The 17,784-nt window shown below is 39.7% G+C and overlaps 2 protein-coding genes across 2 annotated transcripts; one reads left to right on the plus strand and one right to left on the minus strand.

The window, feature by feature from the left end:
* Positions 1–4,779: 4,779 nt before the first annotated feature.
* Positions 4,780–5,521, plus strand: LOC120420090 (28S ribosomal protein S17, mitochondrial). The gene is made up of 2 exons (XM_039583022.2): positions 4,780–4,975; positions 5,039–5,521. Exons 1-2 carry the CDS (start codon positions 4,868–4,870, stop codon positions 5,396–5,398), a joined length of 468 nt encoding a protein of 155 aa, XP_039438956.1. The 5' UTR covers positions 4,780–4,867; the 3' UTR covers positions 5,399–5,521.
* LOC120420087 (RNA polymerase II subunit A C-terminal domain phosphatase) lies at positions 5,440–12,419 on the minus strand. The gene is made up of 6 exons (XM_039583017.2): positions 12,135–12,419; positions 11,518–12,048; positions 11,279–11,460; positions 10,792–11,222; positions 6,277–6,643; positions 5,440–6,214 (listed from the first exon to the last, which is right to left on the minus strand). Exons 1-6 carry the CDS (start codon positions 12,350–12,352, stop codon positions 5,649–5,651), a joined length of 2,295 nt encoding a protein of 764 aa, XP_039438951.1. The 5' UTR covers positions 12,353–12,419; the 3' UTR covers positions 5,440–5,648.
* Between the last annotated feature and the right edge of the window lie 5,365 nt (positions 12,420–17,784).

Here is a 17,784-nt window from a genome sequence, read left to right on the forward strand (position 1 = left end):
GTTTCCATTGCATTTTGTTCTGGTTTACTGCTGCTGCTGCTTGGTTCGGGTTCAATCGGTTGTGTACTGCTTTTTTGGTTCACCTTTCACCACATCTTGAAAATGCAAAAAAAACTAATTTCCACAAGTTGAAAAAAAATAACAATCTTAAAATTAAAAAAAAAACATTAAGCTTAAAATCCGAAACCCCCAATAAACAATTTTTTTTTGCATTTGGTTATTTTTGAATATCTATAACTCAATGCGGTTTAATAACACCCAGAAAGCAAAAATTTAGTTTATATTGGATCTTTCATTTAAAAAAAAGAACAAAGTTCGTATATTATATTATTGTTCACAACAATAAAGCTTATTTCTCTGAATACAATGTCCTTTAGTACGACCACAAAGGATTTAAAGAGGATTTTTAAATCAATTTAGAAAAATAGCGGCCCTTCTTGACAGAATAGGTTCTACTTGACAGTTGGTTCCAAGGGGACCATAGTTGATTCATCGAACAAATGTTGTCTAGTAATTTTTTTTTTGCATTAAAATGAAAAAAAATTAGTGATCAAACATTGTTTCTAATCATGTTTTTTTATCGTTGTTCATAAAAATTAACGTAGGGTTTTAGGACCTATTAATCGAAAAAAAAACTAACTCCGCATAATCAAATCTCTATGGAGAAATTAAAAAGAAATATGTTACTCGGTAAAATATACTCATTTTCGTTATACTATGCCATTCTACCTATTCTCGTCACTTTTGCATCAACAATAAAAAGTTGCTTGCTCACTTTTATTTGAGTTATTCATTACTTTGGAATAGTCAAAAACGAGTCAAAAAGCTGTACAAATACATTTTTAAATTTCTGATAAGCCAATAATACAAACGGGCCGAAAAAAGGTATGTATATTTAACTCCATTGCAAAAAAAAAAACAAAAGGTTTAAACAATTGCCACTTAACAATATTGTTTCAAAGCTTTAAAAACATCATTGATTTCAAGGAAAACAATGTAAAGAGGTCAATGCGAGTTTGTTAACAAAGAGTCTATCCTGCTCACGTCAGTGGATGTTTTACCTTCCTCACCTTACTGAGGAAAGGCTATAAAATCACTGGAAAAATTGACTTTTTAGTTAGACCTCCTTCATTTGTACATATCGACTCAGAATCCCCAGCTGAGCAAAGGTCTGTGTGTTTGGCTGTATGTAGACATGTGTGCCGAATCAATGTCACTGGAATATCTCGTCACTGGCTTAGCCAATTTTGACCGTATTGGCCTCATTCGATTCGTCTTAGGGTCCCATAAGTCCCTATTGAAAATCACAAGTTTTAGCAAAGCGCATCAAAAGTTATGCTTAAAAAACTGCTGCATATAAATTTCAAAATTTGCAAAAAGGGTGGTTTTTGCATGCAAACCTGCCATATTATATATTATTAGAAAGGTTCTGAAATGACCTTTCTTGTGGATTAAGAATTTTCAAGATCTGACTTACCTATCTTAAATTACAAGCAGTTTAAAAAATGGTCTGAATTTACATAACCTCAAATGGTCGGGTCTGATCGCCACGAAAAAGCCGTGTAGAGGGATGCCATTTTCCCCAAAGGCGGTGTCTGTAACGTCATGATTCGAATTCCCGGACGCTTCGAAACCCGGACACTCCGTCTTGTTTTATCAATTATTTGGATATAAGTTCACATTATGAATGTCAAAACTGTGTTATTTGATGAATTCCAACATAAACTTTCATTTAAAGTTTGTATGAACGCTGTAGTTAATGCCAAAACAATTAAATACAATAAAATTATAAGTTTACCAAAAATGCGAAACATTTCACTTGAAATATTTCATAGGCGTTCGAAGTACCGGGAAGGCAAAGCAGAAATTTATGGTGTAAATTTTAGCAAATTTTTATATAAACTATCGATTGTTTTAATGTAAACAGCTTATTTGAGACCTAAAGAATGCCATTCACTAACATTTCAGTCCAAATTTGTGCAATTCATAAGTAAAATTGAGTGTCTGGAATTCGAAGAAAAAGTGTCCGGATTTCGAATCAGTTTTTATTAGCGTCCGGGATTCGAAGCACAATAAGTCATTTTAACTTTGAAATTATGATGAAAAATTGTTAGAAAAGACATATTTTGCATGAATTCTCTTAAAACAGACTGTTTATACTACGTCCTGGTAATATTTCTACATTTCCAACTTATTACATGATTTTTTGCCAGCAATAACAAAAATGATATGCTACTAAGTGTCCGGATTTCGAATCATGACGTTATAAACTTGACAAAAAGTCCGTAGCTAGTCTGTTTTTTTACGCATCACTTATTTTTATTAGGACCTCTTAAGTGCTGCGATCACGTTACGTACGATCCATAAACCATGTGGACACTTTAGGGGGGTTTGAATCACTCTATAAATGAGAGGAAGGCACCAACCACATAAAGGTAGATTAAGTAACGTTTTTTTCATTAGAAGTGAGCAGGATAGACTCTTTATTAACAAACTCGCATTGGCACCTTTACATTAGGTCTATTCCCGTACTGCAGAATTCTGCAATTCTGCACAAAAACGGCAGCAGAGCGTTCCCGTACTTTTCTGCAACAAAAGTAACTTTTCTCTCAGGCAGAACTTCTGCAGTGAGAGAGGTAGAAGTTGCAGCAAAACCGTTCCCGTACTTTTCTGCAAGCTCTCTCTTCTCTTTCTTGTTGAAAAGTTACTGCAATTTGGTGTGATGGATGTTGACTACACGCTTACATAAAATTTGCAAGTTGGGTGAAATTTAGCATTTTATTATAAGTTGTAATAATAAATGATTTTGGGGTAGTTTTTTTATGTATGGTTTTATTGAGACCGATTTTTTTTATGCTAACGATTTCAGGCTTAGTTCATTTATGTAAATGATATAGCGATTTTTTTCAGTGTTATTATTTTTACCTGATCAAAAATTGATAACTTTAGCCATATTATTACAGCACGCTTAGTACCCCAACAAAAATTGTACTATAAACACAAATTGTTTTTAAAAACTTTTAAAAGACACATTTCTTTTGAGTTTCATAATTTCAAATAGATATTTGTTTAGGAACGAGTTTAGGAATAATTTTTGATCTTCAATTGTTTTCGAATATACCTCGGAATATACTAAATATGTGTGTTAAATAACAGGTAATTTGTATTGGCAAATAATTATGTATACCTTTAACGGTGCTACCAATTTGTATTCTTACATGAACCAAAAAAATGTTATTTTGTCGAAATTAAAATTCTTAAATTGTTAAATTCTTAAATTCTTAAATTCTTAAATTCTTAAATTCTTAAATTCTTAAATTCTTAAATTCTTAAATTCTTAAATTCTTAAATTCTTAAATTCTTAAATTCTTAAATTCTTAAATTCTTAAATTCTTAAATTCTTAAACTCTTAAATTCTTAAATTCTTAAATTCTTAAATTCTTAAATTCTTAAATTCTTAAATTCTTAAATTCTTAAATTCTTAAATTCTTTAAGTCTTAAATTCTTAAATTCTTAAATTCTTAAATTCGTAAATTTTTAAACTCTTGAACTTTTAATTTCTACGCCATCTTGAATCATAATAAATACACTTTATTTGAAGTCATATTTTAGGTTAGAAACTCAAGTTTGGAGGATTTAGAGATTGGAAATTTTGACTGTTCCTATTTTATTTATATTTGAGCTTTAAAAATTTTGATTTACAGAATTTTTTAATTTTACGTGTATTTGAAATTATAATTTCTTTAAGTTTCTTCCTTTTTATTTTTAACTGTAGCTTTTGAATTTGTTGTGTTCTGAGCATATAAATATTAAAACAAAATGTTATTTTAATTCGAATTTTTTTTCAACTTTTTTTTTATTTTGATTTTTTAAAATTAAGATTCTTTTTGAACTTAAATCATTTTGAAATATTTGTTGTTTTTTATTTTTCTGATATAATTATTTGCATTTCTCAAATATCTGATTTGATGTTTTTTTTTAAGTTTCTTGATGTGGAAATATTTTTTTAATATTTTTAACTGTGGATTTCTTAATTTCCAGATTGCATTATTTATGTGTATCAAAATTTTTGAGTTTTTGATCATTTCTATTTATCTATTAAACATGTATTTATGATCCCTTCTATATAAAACTTTGTTTTTCTTTTTTATCATATTTATTAAACGTACCTGCCACTCTCATTTGTAAAATTGTTTACCTAATGTAAAATTTTTAAGTTGTTTCTAATATATGATTTCTACCTAAACATAATTAATTTCTAGTTACTGAATAAATAATACATCCTTGATTTTTTAAATAAAATGTTGTGCTGCATAAAACAATAATGTCCCAGTTCAAGAGGTAACCTTCTTTCAATAACTTTTTTTGTCAACCCCTTTCTTTAATATTTTGAAATAATTAAAAAAAATAATACCCAGTTTGAGTAAATCCACTCAACTGTGTACAATGTTGCAGAAAAAGTACTGGAACGCGCTACCCAGGCAAATTGTTTGCCGCTTCTCTCCTTGCAAAACTTCTGCAAAAGAGAGAGATGAAGAGAGCGAGCTGAAAAGTACGGGAACGTGCTGCAAAAAAGTGACTTATGCTGGCTGCAGAATTCTGCAGAAGCTGCAGAAATTCTGCAATTCTGCAAGTACGGGAATAGACCTATTGTTTTGCTTGATTTGTTTTATTTAAGCCCCGTATTCTACAAGCGTTCTACACCGCCAGCAAATTTTAATTCAAAATTTAGTAACGTAATGTAACGGTCACCCTAATCCCATTTTGACAGCGTGCAATGTTGTGATTCTACATGTATGATCTGCACACAGATTTTTTAAAATCAAGCATTTACAACTAAAAATCGTACAAATTACCACTTAAAACAATGGCTAGCCGAACGTTTATGCTGCTGGGTCAAGTGATCCCGTGCGTGAAGCAGACCGCGTCGAAAATCCGCGTCCGCCGAATGGAGCTGGACACCAATCTCAACATGGTAAGCTTTCTTCCTCCCCGGCAAGTTGCATAATTTTAATTTACATGATTTCGGCGCTTGCAGTACTTCAAAAAGGACGAGTTTTACTTCGTGCACGATCCGAGCAAAAAGTGCAAAACCGGCGACATCGTGCTGATCCGGGAGTTGCCCCAGAAGCTGACCCGGCTGATAACGCACTCGATCGAGGAGATCGTGTACCCGCTGGGCGACGTGACGGATCCGATCACGGGCAAGAAGGTTACCGTGGGCAAGTACCGCGAGGACATTGAGGAAACGAACCGGCTGTTTGGCAAGTCGAGCGGGGCGTTCGACTACGAGAAGGCACCGCCGCGGGGCCGGCTCGAGGGCAGCCAGGATTTCAGCCACCAGGAAACGTACATCAAGTACCACGAGGACGGCAAGGATCAACCGTTTGCGGTGTGAGGTTTGGGGGAGGTCATCATGCGATGGTTGGAGAGAAATGCTTGGGTTTTTGTTGTTTATAATTAGTAATTACTGTACAATAGAGAGAGTGCTTAAGGTGGTCCTTAGGCACACTAACGCGAACAAACGATTTCTTCTACATTTACAACTTAATTGAGAGAAAAGAAAAGGGAAACAAAAACAAAACGCGGAGGTCACACTTTTCCTAAGCCTTTTGTACTGCCTGCGCAACTCACCGGGCGTAGATACCTTAATCGTCCAGCCCGAGAAACTCCCGCTCCAGGGCCGCCCCCATCATGTTCCAGTCGCCGTCGTCCACGTCGTCGATCGGATCGTCACTTCCCTCGCTGTTGGAGCCCATGTCCAAATCCGACGGCAACTCTCCGCCCCGCCGGAATTTTGCGCTTGGGCTTTCATCTTCGTCCGAACTCAGGTTAGTCTGGCTGTTGTCTTCCTGGTCCGTGTACCGGATGAGCGTTTTACTGGTCGATTCTTCGTCTGGATCCACGTCACAAATGGCGCCGCCGCTGCCGCCACCGCCCTCGCGCTTCTGGAAGATGTTTTGCGGTTTTTCCTTCTCCTTTCGTTGCCGCTTGCGCAATTTCTTGTCCATCGGCGGATTTTCAATGTCGACCGGTTCGTCGTCGCTCGAGCTGTCGTCCGACTCGAAAAACTCGTCAAAGTCGTCGTTCATCGCGTCCAGATCGTCGTTCGAGAAGCTCAGCAGCGGGTTGATCGTGTCGATGAACTTGGGCGGGACGTTGTCCGACTTTTTACTGGACCCGCTCTTGCCCTCGCCGTAGTTGACCACGTGCTCTGGAATAAAACTTGAAAGTTTAGAAACCCTGCAAGACATTTCAAAAATTCCCTAAACCTACCCGGGCTGTGGCAGTGCGGCGGCGGTTGTCGGTTCATTTTCACCGGCTTCGACTGCCGCAGGGGGAACAGCAGCTCCTCGACGTGCTCCCAGCGTTCGGCGCACGTCCACAGCCACTCGGGGGTGACGATTTTGATTTTCGGATTCTTGCGCGCATGGTGCACCTTCGAGGTGCCGTTGACCGCGACCAGGTGCGTCGTGTCCGGTTCGAAACTTGGCGTCACCGTCGCGCCCAGGCTGCGGGCCACTTGGAACGCCTTGCTCTGGTGCAGCTTCATGCTGTTTGGGACGAGGCCGGAAAAGACGAGCTTGTGGCCGACCAGCACCTGCGATTTGACCTGCGGGATGAGGCGCTTGAGGTCGGAGATCTGGAACGGGAAAATAAGTGTTAAACTCGCCAAGTTGATCGTGGTGTTTGTTACACTCGATCAAAATGTTTCGATAGTCAGCAAATCGTATCTAGAACATCAAATTTCAATGCTCGTTTTACCCCAAACCTCTTTTTACACCTTAGCTTCCATCCACCCCGGGATTCAAACTGACGACCTTTGGGTTGTGAACCCAACTTCCTACCAGCGACTCTTTAAACTTTTAATTATTTATTAAATTGAAATTTTCTATGCTTTTTGAATTCCCTTAACTTTTTTAAATCTGTTTTCATTTATTTTGAACGGTTTGATTTTTTTAAACTTTAAATTAAAAAAAAGTTTAGTTAATTTGGAAATTAATAAACTGAATATTTTGAATAAACATATTTTGAAAAACTGAAATCGTTTTTTTTTATTTTGGATTTTTATAATCATTTTTTCCTGAAAAAAATAGTATTTATCAAATTTAATAATTTCAAAGGTTTGAAAAAAATGTTGAGTGTTAATTTTTTTTGCATCATTTCTTAATTTAAAGACTCAGAATTTAAAAAATCTATAAAATTTTAATAATTTAAAAACTAATGAAAATCATGAAATTTTAATACATAATTAAAAATTTTAAATTTCTGAATTTTCTGGATTTGAAATTTTCAAAACTTTCATCCTTTTTTTATCTTAGAATTTAGTTAGAATATATTTTAAATTTTTTTGAGGTTTTTTTTAATTCGGTAATTTCGGATTTTGATTTTTTTTTTTATTATTTAAATTGAAATTTTCTATACTTTCATATATTCTTTTGATTGAGTTTTTTAAATTGTTCAATTTATAAAATCTGTTATTTTTTTTATTTTTCTGGTATTTTGTTTTCTTTATTTTTAAAAATTCTTAGATATTTCTAATTAGTTTTTTTATTTTTGTTTTAAATTTTGAATTGTCAAATCTAAAAAAATATTTTTTATGGTTTTTCAAATTTGTTTTAATTTAAAAATATCTTTGATTTTTTGAAATTTTGTTTGACATTTGATTTGCTTTTAAATTTTTCATTTTGTTTTTAATTTTCTTTGGATTTTTTTTTAATGTTTGTTTTTATTTTTAATCTGTTCAAATATCAAAATTCTAAAATTTAATTTTTAATATTTATTTTATCCTACAGAACTTGATTTTTATTTTAAACTTAGTTTTTTTTTAGTTTTTAGATTTTTTTATAATTAAAAAAAATCTCTAACTCTTAATTCTTAAATTTTCTGAAAGCTTTAAAAGAAAATTTCATAAATTTTGAATTATATTTGACAAAAAAATCTTGATTAAAAAAAAAACAAAGTATTAATTTTTTTGAGACTTTAACCCGGGCATGGTCTTCGGGTCTATAGGACCCAGTAGCACTATAAAAGTGATTGTAACTTTTGACCAAAAACACCTTGAGATCTGAAATTTTGTGACTTTGTGTAACTTATTAAGACACACATTCTGGCCAAAAATGAACTTCCGGTGGCCACCGGAAGTGCCCGCCAAAAAAAAACTGACACCAATGGTATTCCGGGTCTATAGGACCCAGAAATGTTTTCGGCTGCCAAAATTCGAGATTGTAACCGATTTTGGTTGCCTTGACCTCGAATGAAAGGCTAGGATGTCTACTTTCTGAATCTGACCGGCAGAACCGGTTTTGGACACCGTGGCCACCGGGAACCTGCTATAACTGAAAAAAGTCCTTTTTGAGGCCCCTACTTTAAGGAACTGTATCTCCGAAACGATTGCACATAGCAGGTTGCTTCCGGTTGCATTCGACAGATAATAACCTGAATTTTAAGCCCCAGAAAAAATAATTGGTCCACAGTGGCCACCGATTCCGGTAACCCGGAACTTCCGGAAAACTTGATTTTTGCAGTTTTTGACATAAAACCGTCACACGGACCAGTCTTTTGAAACGGATTATTTTGCAAATCATTGCAGAACGATACTACATACTACCCCTGACTGTTTGGTATCGGTTCTGGCCAACTGTGGCCAATCCGGACCGGTTCCAGGGGTACCCTAAACGGTTCCAATAATTGTCACGCTAGAAATCCGTCATGTTGCATATCAAACTTCATGAAATTGAAAGTTATGACCATCTGAGGTCATGCCGATGTCCTCTGACCCAACCTGGTCACTCCGGAACCGGTTACCGGTGGCCACTGAGGGACACTATCGGAATATGCAATGAACCCTATCATCCGACGTATCAAACTTCATGAAATTGAAAGTTATGACCATCTGAGGTCATGCTGATTTCCCTCTGACCCAACCTGGTCACTCCGGAACCGGCTACCGGTGGCCACTGAGGTACACTATCAGAATATGCAATGAACGCTATCATCCGACGTATCAAACTTCATGAAATTGAAAGTTATGAACATCTGAGGTCATGCCGATGTCTCCTGACCCAACCTGGTCACTCCGGAACCGGCTACCGGTGGCCACTGAGGAACACTATCGGAATATGCAATGAACCCTATCATCCGATGTATCAAACTTCATGAAATTTAAAGTTATGACGATCTGAGGTCATGCCGATGTCCTCTGACCCAACCTGGTCACTCCGGAACCAGTTACCGGTAGCCACTGAGGGACACTATCGGAATATGCAATGAACAAGCTAAAACTTTTATCACTCTAAGTCCTTCAATTATCAAGAAACTTCTTGGCTCAAACCATAGGGAACTACGAATACTCGCAGGGTTTCTAACAGGACATTGTCCTGCTTGATATAACCTGCACAAAATCGGCATGGGGCCACTGTCGTTTTTTTTTAACTGAGCTAGTAAGCTTGGCAGATTTACTCTGCTGGATAAATGGATAAACCATGTCTGCAAAATAACCCCTCATCTTCCGGCATGATCTCAGATGGTCATAACTTGCAATTTCATGAAGTTTGATACGTCGGATGATAGGGTTGATTGCATATTCCGACAGTGTCCCCTAGTGGCCACCGGTAACTGGTTCCGGAGTGACCAGGTTGGGTCAGAGGACATCGGCATGATCTCAGATGGTCATAACTGGCAATTTCATGAAGTTTGATACGTCGGATGATAGGGTTCATTGCATATTCCGATAGTGTCCCCAGTGGCCATAACTTTCAATTTCATGAAGTTTGATACGTCGGATGATAGGGTTCATTGCATATTCCGATAGTGTCCCTCAGTGGCCACCGGTAACCGGTTCCGGAGTGACCTAGTTGGGTCAGAGGGATATCAGCATGACCTCAAATGGTCATAACTTTCAATTTCATGAAGTTTGATACGTCGGATGATAGGGTTCATTGCATATTCCGATAGTGTCCCTCAGTGGCCACCGGTAACCGGTTCCGGAGTGACCAGGTTGGGTCAGAGGACATCGGCATGACCTCAGATGGTCATAACTTTCAATTTCATGAAGTTTGATATGCAACATGACGGATTTCTAGCGTGACAATTATTGGAACCGTTTAGGGTACCCCTGGAACCGGTCCGGATTGGCCACAGTTGGCCAGAACCGATACCAAACAGTCAGGGGTAGTATGTAGTATCCTTCTGCAATGATTTGCAAAATAATCCGTTTCAAAAGACTGGTCCGTGTGACGGTTTTATGTCAAAAACTGCAAAAATCAAGTTTTCCGGAAGTTCCGGGTTACCGGAACCGGTGGCCACTATGGACCAATTATTTTTTCTGGGGCTTAAAATTCAAGTTATTATCTGTCAAATGCAACCGGAAGCAACCTGCTATGTGCAATCGTTTCGGAGATACAGTTCCTTAAAGTAGGGGCCTCAAAAAGGACTTTTTTCAGTTATAGCTGGTTCCCGGTGGCCACGGTATCCAAAACCGGTTCTGCCGGTCAGATTCAGAAAGTAGACATCCTAGCCTTTCATTTGCGGCCAAGACATCCAAAATCGGTTACAATTTCGAATTTTGGCAGCCGAAAACATTTCTGGGTCCTATAGACCCGGAATACCATTCGTGTGTGTAGAAGACGAAGACCATGGCCAGGTTAAAACATTAAACCTTTCAAACATTTTGAATTCTTTAATTTTTCGGGATCGTGAGTGATCTCAATCTACTATCAACAAATCACGATCGCAATATTTCGATCGAATGCAATAATCACCACGGATATGTAATGCAAAATATCTCACCTGCTTCGTGCGGTCATACTCCTTGTAGAACATTTCGTGTATTTTCTGCAAAATGTGCTCCAAATAGAGCAAATAATCGTCCGGATCTTCAATCTCGATCAAGTTCTCTCCACTATCAGAATCTGGCTTCTTCACGACAACCATTTCTTCCGAGGCATCTTCCTTCTTTCCATCAGTAGAGTCCGATGGTTTCTTGTCCTCTTTAGTCCCACCATCATCAGCTTGTTTCGTTTCGGGAGGTTTCTCCTCCTCCTTTCCTTCAGTAACTCCCGTTTCCTTTTCATCCTCAGCCTTCACCGCTGGCGGTTCTTTCTCTTCCGGCTTTGAAGAATCCTCTACCGGTTTCGTCACCTCCTCCGTTTCGATCTTCGGCGTCGGCGGACGGCTGCCCTCTTTGTCCTTCTTTTCCTTGTGGGCTTGACCAATTAGGTCTACCGAAAAATGAGTTCTTTAAATTATTTTAATACAAGAATTTAGTCCAAGTTACCCTTAAAGTCCACCCCTTTTCCGTCCAGCTCGTTCTTAGACATGCCGGGCGGCGCATTAATGTCCCCGGTGTGCTGAAAGAAGTGGTATGGCTTGACCTGGATCAGATTCGCCGCCATGTTCCACACGTCCTCGCGGTCATCGATGATGCACACCATCGAGTCTCCGCAGGGGAAAAGGGCCCTGAAACGAAAATTTCCAACTATTTCTCGTTCAAAGGAGCTACCCCATAATACCTACTTCAAATTGTCCGTTTTACTGGTGGCGTTGAAGCACTCGTCGCGGGACAGAATCCGGTGCGAAAAGTAGCGACCCTTTTCGTCCAGAAACTGCGCAATCATGTGCGCGTAGTTGCGTGCCCCAAACGTGCAGATGTGCAACTCGTAGAACGGGTCCATCTTGGCCAGGAACTGCAGCGCCCCGGGTCGCAACCTGGTGTGATACCAGGGAGAGTTCGGACCGTACAGCTGGAAGTGGTACACGTCCTTCAGGTTGTTCGGCACGTTATCATTCGTTGTGTGAATCAACGTCTGGTCCAAATCCACCAGCAGCACCAACTTTCGATCCCGCAGCAACCGTTCCGTGTCCGCCTGGCCCAACTTCTTGGCCAACTTTTCCGTTACTTTCAGCTCGGGCACCGAGTGTATCATCGGAACCGAAGCCTCCGACCCGCCGGCTTGCTCATCCTGGCGCAAATCGGCCCCACAATCGGCGCACATGTCCTTGATGACCGTCGTGTGACTGCATTGCTGCAACTCCAACAGCGGCTTCCTGCCAAAAACATTCCACCTTCAAAATTCAAATCCCGCGCAAAATCACCCTCCCGAAAACAAGCAGCCCAAATCCGGCCCACTTACCCTCTTTCCACGATTTCGCCCTCTTTGGCGAGGCGCTTTTTCACGACGCCCGCTTTGGTCGCCTTCAGCCGCCGGATGTCCTTTTCCGGGCCGCCCGGGCACTCGTAAAACAGGATGATGTTGCCGCCGGTCACCGAGAAGCCCTCCCGGACCTTCCATTTGTTGATCTTGATGGCACAATCCGGCGGAGCGCAGATGATGTTTTGGTTTTCTGCCATTTTTTTTCGCAGGATGATGCGTTTTTGGTTTCGCCCGACCGCGAACTGACTGATTGACGCGGCGACGGACCGACTCTGGTACACGGTAACGGAAAGATGCACGCTTGTTGGGGAAGGGTGCTCAAAAGTGGGTAGCTGGATTTTATGCACACGTTTTTGGGGACGCACAGTAAACATGTGCTAGTTTGATTTAGCATTTTTCAAGCAATAGGTTAAATTAGAGAGCCTGGATCTTATTAGAGAACGGACATCTCAAACCAAAAGTACCAATCGAAGCACGAGAACTGTCAAACGGAGGTACCAATCGAGCAAAATCCTTTGTCTTATGCTCGTTTGGTACCTCCGTTTGACAGTTCTCGTGCTTCGATTGGTACTTTTGGTTTGAGATGTCCGTTCTCTAAAAAGATCCAGGCTCTCTAGGTTAAATCACATAGTAATTCGTTGGCGTCGAACTGTCAAAAATTGATCGCGGTAGATTGCGGTGGATACTTTTCTACCACAGTTTTTTGTGTGATCAATGTTGTACACTAAAACCCCCGATTACGCTCAGGCGTTACGCTTTGTATTTCGTCGATTTCTCTGAAACGACGCAACATTTTTGCAATCTTTTTAAAGCAATTTATACGTCTTGTGCAGATCTACAAATTGATTTCAAAAGATTGTAGAAACATTACACTGTTTTCGAGAAATCAACCTAACAAAAAGCGTAACGCCTGAGCGTAATCGGGGGTTTTAGTGTAGATGCTTTGGTCGATTGTTGACAGTTTGAATTATTTCAAGAAAATCCACCGCGGTTAACCAAAATCAAAAAAATCAAATTAACAATACAACTCAGGTTTTTTATCGTCTCTATTTCAAGTTTCTGCTCAAATCTCCAAGTTCAAGTCCGACCCGAAGGCCACGGCTTGAATGGCACCCAAACCAATGATTTCGCTGAGGAACCATCAACCCAAGCATCCACCCCTGTAATTTGTTGAAGTGATTATGGTTTACCACCTCGTTTACCACTGTAGATTTTCTTTAAATATTTTGTTGGTGTTGAACTCTCAAAAAATGATCTTAAATCGTGATCAATGCTTGGATCAATGTGGATAACGATTTGGTAGATTTTTGACGGTTTGATGCCAATAAATTGTTTCAAGAAAATCTGCCATGGATCTACCGAAAGCTGTTTAACAATACTGCTCGGGATTCGAACTGACGAAGACGACCTTTGGATTGCGAGTCTAACCGTCGATCCGATGGAAGGCGTGATGAGATATTTCTCGTCTCAAGAATTGCGGACGAGGTCGACTGTAACTGAACCCAGGCCGATTGGTGTGAGAGGCAACCACGCTTTCACATACACTCAAACCCCGATGGTTTGACACCAACTGACACCAACACCAATTTTAGTTTGACACCCCTTTTCACGGAGTTCACACTCCCTACCAAACGTTTGTTTTGATAGTGTTCGTAAGCGCCGTGTAAAAAATGACAGTTTGACTTTGACCATCCAACGGGGTACTAACTTAAAAAGTCAAACGGAAAATGACCAACCACCGGTGTTTGAGTGTATACCACTGACCTCGACAAGAACTTGGTTCTATTTTCACCAAATTCAGATTTTGTTTACTATTTTTTCCACTTCTTTAACCCAGTAGTTTGAAGAATTAAAGAATTTTAGTTTTTTTTTTTAAATTCAATGGCAGACTGAATACTAATTTTGGGCCGGTATCCTCTTCAAAAGAAAGGGTTTGAGTTTGACGTATCCAAACGATCATTTGCCTTTACGCCCAGCAAAACTTATCAGTGTTGCCAAGCTCAAAACATACGTTGCCAGATCGATTTAGCAAGCTTAGACCAGTCTCCCTATTTAGGGTCTCTAGTCAAGAAACAGCTAAACGAACGGCAGAACATTAGAGAGGGAACGTTTTCTTGGGGCTTTTCTTCACCCTCTCTGGCTTGCTTTATCTACCGCTGCTGCCCATAGAGTTATCTAAGCCCGATCTCACGCACACTAGCTTACCATTTGTTTTTGCTGGCGACCACAAATTTTAACCTAAAAATCCATCGTGTACGTACACGCAATACATGCGCACGTAGATAGCTCTATTTGAAATTTTGCTTGAACGGTTTCTTCCTGTGGTGCTCACCTAAGGCGCCAACATCTTGGCGGATTGTAAAACTAAGACACACACATACACACGAGCGGCAGTCACGAACAGACTGCAGGAGTGAGAGGACGCGAGTGCAAAGGGCCGCAAGTAGCGCGCCCTGGAACCGGAATCGTGGCCAGCAGAAGAGTCCCTGGAAACCCGAAGTAGGTTCCCACAAATGGCGACGAGGATGGGATCCTCGCATTGGTCCCGCAACCGGTATGTCCTTTTCGTTTGTTCTCCACCGGTGCCAAGAACAGGGCGGAGAAGCAAGATAGCTTCAGCATCAGGTGGAGTGACTTAACGGACGAGGACGTGACGCAAAACGTGACGTCATCCGCAGACAAGAAGCCATGCACCGGAGGAAAAAAGTGGAGACATCGTTTTTGTTGTGGTGGTGGTTGTTAGTTTTGACAACTTTGCTTAAAAGGGGGTTCGGCCATTGAGGTCGAAACGATAAACTGCCATCACAGCGGTAAAAACTATGTCGAAACAAATCCCTCGTTCGACAAAATGTGTATTATGACGACAAACAAAAAAAAAAAACGGACGAAGGATAAAGGTAAATCAAAAAAATTATCGATGGCGATCAGCACCTGATTGGAAACGGGGTAACCCGCACCCCAAATCATCGAAGCCATGAGCCTTGAGCTCGGTATTGGGCTTCGAGCCCGGGTTGGAGCTACGAGCTCGGGATTGGGCTTCGAGCCCGGGAATGAGCTACGAGCTCGGGATTGGGCTACGAGCCCGGGATTGAGCTTCGAGCTCGGGATTGGGCTACGAGCCCGGGATTGAGCTTCGAGCTCGGGATTGAGCTTCGAGCTCGGGATTGGGCTTCGAGCCCGGGATTGAGCTTCGAGCTCGGGAATGAGCTTCGAGCTCGGGATTGGGCTTCGAGCCCGGGATTGAGCTTCGAGCTCGTAAAACAAAACTCCGAGCTTCGAGCCTTTTAGGAGTCTGAGCTTCGAGCTCGTTAAAAAAAAAACAAAACTCCGAGCTTCGAGCTTTTCATGAGTATGAGCTTCGAGCTCATTAAAAGAAAAACAAATCTTCGAGCTTCGAGCTCTTCAGGAGTCTGAGCTTAGAGCTCGTTAACAAAATAAAATTCCGAGCTTCGAGCTCTTCAGAGCTTAGAGCTCGTAAAAAAAACAAAACTCCGAGCTTCGAGCTCTTTAGGAAATAGAGCTTCGAGCTCGTTAAAAAAAAAAACAAAACTACGAGCTTCGAGCTCTTCAATAGACTGCACTTCAAGTTCGCTATAAAAAAAAGAAGAAATTCTGACCATCGAGCACAAACAGAACTCCGAGCTACAAGCTTCTCACGGGGCCGTTATAAAAAAAAAAAAAACGAAGCAATCCTAAAAAAAAAGCGAAACAATCCTGCCAAAGAGCAAAGACCTCATAAAAAAAACTAAATAGAAAAGTTATCGACACAATAAATAAGAAAAATAATCGAAGTTTCAGAACCTTAGAAACTAAATCAAATCAGATATCAATACAAATTAAAGGAGGATACTGCCAAGGGTAAAACCAGGTACAACCGACGGTACAACTATCTTACGTTCTTGTGCGTCACTCCATAAAACATATACCAAATACCATAGAGTAAATAACTAATGAACAAAAATACAGCAATAATATAGTAAATATATGTTTACCCAAAATACATCAACTAAGGAACCATTATTACATCACATTTGAAAAGGACTATGTTATGTGATTATTTCTCTGACGCACGGTTCAATTCAGTTATGTCATTTAACATCGCTATTACTATTCATGTTCTGTAATTCCTAGTCAAGAGCTTTATGTTAGTTATTTAGTTTGTCGTTGTCCGCTTACAATAGGCCTTATTTAACATCTATTAGAGAAAACGAGATGTGGTGCTCACCTAAGGCGCCAACATCTTGGCGGATTGTAAAACTAAGACACACACATACACACGAGCGGCAGTCACGAACAGACTGCAGGAGTGAGAGGACGCGAGTGCAAAGGGCCGCAAGTAGCGCGCCCTGGAACCGGAATCGTGGCCAGCAGAAGAGTCCCTGGAAACCCGAAGTAGGTTCCCACACTTCCGAAGTGCATAACTTATATTAAACGAGAAAATTCATGAATTTTAGAGTTTCAGGATTTTTTTTAGAAGAAATAATTTAAAAAATAAAGATATCTGGAATTATAGAATATATGTATAGAGCTATAATCTAGGCTATAATAGTTATGATATTAACAATTGGGTCCTAAAATGAAGCTTATTGCTTATTGCTGATATTATTGTTTACAGCGACAAAGCTTATTTTTCTGAGTACAATGACCCTTTGTACGACCACAAAGAGTTTAAAATAGATTTTTAAATCAATTTTGAAAAATTAACCTCGCGGTTCTGCTTGACAGAAAAGCTCCTACTTGACAGCTCGTTCCAAGGGGACCATAGTTGATCCATCTAAAAAATGTTGTCTTGTCAAAAAAAAAATTTGCATTAAAATGAAAAAAAGTGATCAAAAATGGTTTTTAATCGTGTTTTTTACCGTTGTACATAAAAATTGACATAGGGTTTTAGTACCCAATTTGAGAATTGAAGAAGTAGAATTTAAGAATTCAAATATATAAGAATTTACACACAAAGAAAAAGAGAAAAAAAACGGAATCGACGTAACACCTTATAATGTGGCCCTCTTAAACCTTGCGGTTTCGTCAACGGATCCACAGGCGTGTATCGTTCTTTTTGCGACAAGACTCCGCCTCCCGGGTCTCCTAAGTGTGAAGGTATGGGCACGGGGAGAGGGCACCGAATACCTATATTTACACTTAGAATTTTTTGCGTCCGCCCCGGGATTCGAACCGGCGACCTCTGGATTGTGAGTCCAGTGCGCGGTCCGATTGATCCACACAGGCAGAAGAAAAAGAGATGTTCGGTTGAAAAGATCATTCTTTGCATTAAAAGTCCACGTTAGTGAATATTCATTGAAAGTTTAAAAATTTTAACAAAAAAGTTGAAAACTTCGAAGGTTCGAACTTCAAACGAAATTAGAAAGTAAATTTTGGGTGTGCGTGTTAAGACCCGATTTGACTTAGTTTAATCAAGCGTACACATCTGTTATAAAAACATTGAAATCTTTCAAACTGTGCTACTCGCAAGAGAGTTATCTACGTGCGCATGTATTGCGTGTACGTACACGAAAAAAAGTGAGGTTAAATTTTGTACCAGCCAGCAAAACAAATGGTGCGCTAGTGTGTGTGAGATCGGGCTTAGAAAGCTCTAGTATCCCTCCCTCTCAAACAGTCAAACCTCCCCGCA

Source organism: Culex pipiens, chromosome 3, assembly GCF_016801865.2.
Source record: "Culex pipiens pallens isolate TS chromosome 3, TS_CPP_V2, whole genome shotgun sequence".
Lineage (NCBI taxonomy): Eukaryota > Metazoa > Arthropoda > Insecta > Diptera > Culicidae > Culex > Culex pipiens.

Coding starts and splice junctions, on each gene's coding strand:
- LOC120420090 (XM_039583022.2), top strand. CDS start 4,868: ATGGCTAGCCGAACGTTTATGCTGCTGGGTCAAGTGATCCCGTGCGTG. Junction 4,976..5,038: donor TGGACACCAATCTCAACATG/GTAAGCTTTCTT, acceptor CGGCGCTTGCAG/TACTTCAAAAAGGACGAGTT.
- LOC120420087 (XM_039583017.2), bottom strand. CDS start 12,352: ATGGCAGAAAACCAAAACATCATCTGCGCTCCGCCGGATTGTGCCATC. Junction 12,049..12,134: donor GGCGAAATCGTGGAAAGAGG/GTAAGTGGGCCG, acceptor TGTTTTTGGCAG/GAAGCCGCTGTTGGAGTTGC. Junction 11,461..11,517: donor AGTAAAACGGACAATTTGAA/GTAGGTATTATG, acceptor TTTTCGTTTCAG/GGCCCTTTTCCCCTGCGGAG.